At 50.8% G+C, this 2,817-nt stretch overlaps 1 protein-coding gene across 1 annotated transcript in view; it reads right to left on the bottom strand.

The window, feature by feature from the left end:
- Positions 1 to 2,817, bottom strand: part of LOC105547419 (paired amphipathic helix protein Sin3b-like) — a 35,966-nt gene that overhangs the window by 30,956 nt on the left and 2,193 nt on the right. Inside the window, exons 2-3 of the mRNA XM_011991010.1 lie at positions 2,557 to 2,663; positions 812 to 965 (exon numbers count right to left, since the gene is read on the bottom strand). Coding sequence (XP_011846400.1) covers positions 812 to 965; positions 2,557 to 2,663 — 261 coding nt within the window. The remainder of the gene's footprint in view (positions 1 to 811; positions 966 to 2,556; positions 2,664 to 2,817) is intronic.

Genomic DNA, 2,817 nt, shown 5'->3' with positions numbered 1-2,817 from the left:
GGTAGTGGCTCACGCCTGTAATCCCAGCACTTTGGGAGGCTGAAGCAGGCAGATCACTTGAGGTCAGGAGTTCAAGAACAGACTGGCCAACATGGAGAAACCCCATCTCTACTAAAAATACAAAAATTAGCCGAGCATGGTGGCACATGCCTGTAACCCCAGCTACTCTGGAGGCTGAGGCAGGAGAATCGCCTGAATAACAGAGGTTGCACTGAGCTGAGATTGCGCCACTGCACTCCAGCCTGGGTGACAGGGCCAGACTCTGTCTCCAAAAAAAAAGAAAAAAAAAAAAAGAAGGGCCAGCACCTATCACCCAAGAAAGGACCAAAGTCAAGCCAGGAGTCCCAACTGAGCTAATAATCCTATCAACAATGAAACACAACCACCATAAACGTGGCTATTCACACACCATCTCGATCACTTTATTTTGTAGGTGGTACTGAGAGTGATCAGAGGCAGACGAGGACATACCCAAATACAAGGGCAAGCCTGCCTGGTATGCTCGCTGGGAAAGCCGCAAGCCAAGACCTCAGCAACTGCTGGGGTGGTTATTCTGTGTTAGGAGGATACCTCCCTGACATCTACTCTTGATTTAAATCTTCCAAACAGATCAATTTGGGAGGCAGAGGCTGCTTGTGTAGGTGTTTCCATATCTATTTTGATTTGTGCTAGAAGCAATGAGCATGTCTAGAAAAAGAACAGATCTTAAGTGGCTTTCTAGCAATGATACAAGAGAGACACGTGGCCCAACCTGAGTAGCAAGATACACGCAGTGAAGGCTGAGATCACCCGAACCACTGTAGCAGCATACCTGGCTCGTCAGAGGCGACTGTATGTTTAACTTGCCATTCTTGGGAATGTCTATTCTGTATCCAAGGGGAAGAAAAGCGTTGAATCCAACAATGAGGTCAGGGTGCTCGTGGAAGAGCTGTGAGACACGTCTGATGACTCCAGGAGTATCGATGCTAGAAGAAACAACGTAAGTGGGCAAAAGGGTCTTAGGAAGTAAATGAAAAATGTAATCTATTCCCCACTCCCTTGATACTGTCACATAAAAACCTTCTCAACAGACAACAAAGGAACCTAAAATGTGACCCACCAGGCGCAGTGGCTCCTGCCTGTAATCCCAGCACTTTGGGAGGCCAAGGCAGGCAGATCACCTGAGGTCAGGAGTTCGAGACCAGCCTGGCCAACACGGTGAAACACTGTCTCTACTAAAAATACAAAAATTAGCTTGGCGTGGTGGTGCGCACCTGCAGTCCCAGCTACTCAGGAGGCAGAGGCACAAGAATCACTTGCACCGGGGAGGCAGAGGTTGCAGTGAGCCAGGATCACACCACTGCACTCCAGCCTGGGAGACAGAGCGAGAATCCGTCTCCAAAAAAAAAAAAAAGTGCCCCATGTGATAGCGTCTGTACACCATGATCTATCTCCTGACTGGTTAGGCCTGAGCTCCTTGTTTCCTCCTGGTGGGAATGAGAGAATACTGACATTGCTCAGCTCCCCCAAAACACTCCAAGAATGGGCACTCGGTTCTGAAAATGTCAGGAGAGGCAACCGCAAGGCCTGGACTCCAAGAAGTGGCAGGAGGCCAAAGTCCTCCAAGCAATGTGAAAAATTCCCTCATTTCATATCAGATAGAGATGACTATGACACAGGTTTCCATCTGAGCAAACAATTGCAATGCATAAATACCAATGGTACCGCCAAGTATGGGAAACGAGTAATAGGAGGGGAGAGATGGAGTCTCCCTTCAGGTTGCATCGCAGCCCAGCCCTTAGCACTGGGCTCCTGGAAGGAAACCGGGCCAACTCCACCATGTTTCCTAAGAGGGGGCAGCAGTAAGGTAAGGATATGACCTCCATGAGTCTGACTCAGAGGGTCTGAGTTCTAGTGTCACCTCTGCCACTTAGGTGGGTCCCTTAGCCACTCCAAGTCTCAGTGAGCCTCCTATAAAAACAAGGGCATGATCCCAGCGTTTCCCATCTATCTGTAATCCTCCTTGATTCTGGGCCTGCAAAATCAGCTCATGTGTTTTAAACGTTTTCTGTGTGCCAGCTCCCTTACTAAGCATTTTATGCGTCTTACTTCCAAGCAGGCCTGGGACCACAGTGAGCCCAGAGAAGCATCTTGAGGACAAGATTAAAGGGGAAGAGGGTGCCAAAAATTTCAATCATCAAGACAAATAACATTTTACAGAGTTTGAAAATAAAAAATCAAAATGAGTCCCACCAAATCTTTCATGAACAAAACTAATTTTAAAATCAACATATTAAATCAAGGCTGGATTTGACTCTATGAGTGTGCACGGCCTTGCCCTCCCTGCCTCCCCCCAGATCCCTGTCCCGCTTCCAGGAATCCCCACAAAGCTCCACAAGGTGGGTACTATCCATTTTCATTTTTGTTACGGGAAGGAGCTAAGACTCTGAGAGATTCGACAACCTGCGCAAGGTCACCCTGCCCAGGGGGGCAGCCTAGGGAGGGGAGGTCTCACCCCGCTAGGCCTGATTCCGGCCCAGGGGGGCCCCCCGAGGTGGAAAGGGGCCCCGCGGGTACCTCTGGCTTTTGAACTCCTTCATGATCTCCAGGAAGCCGTTGTAGGTGGCGGGGTCGCTGCCAAAGCGGATCTTCACCTGGTCCAGATAGGTGAGGGCGTCTTCTACCTGCAGAGAGGGGGAGGGTCCCGGTGGGCGCGGGTCGCGGGAGGAGGGGACGAGGGGACGGGGTCCCTGAGGGGAAGAGGATGGGCTGGGCCTTCGGAGGGCGGAGGTGAGTGGTGAGGGGTGAGGGGTCCGGGGCCGTGCAGAGGGGAGGCCG

The sequence above is a fragment of the Mandrillus leucophaeus genome, unplaced genomic scaffold, assembly GCF_000951045.1.
Source record: "Mandrillus leucophaeus isolate KB7577 unplaced genomic scaffold, Mleu.le_1.0 Scaffold11, whole genome shotgun sequence".
Taxonomy (NCBI): Eukaryota; Metazoa; Chordata; class Mammalia; order Primates; family Cercopithecidae; genus Mandrillus; species Mandrillus leucophaeus.
Note: the sequence above shows the minus strand (reverse complement) of the source record. Positions and strands in the feature narration are given on the sequence as shown.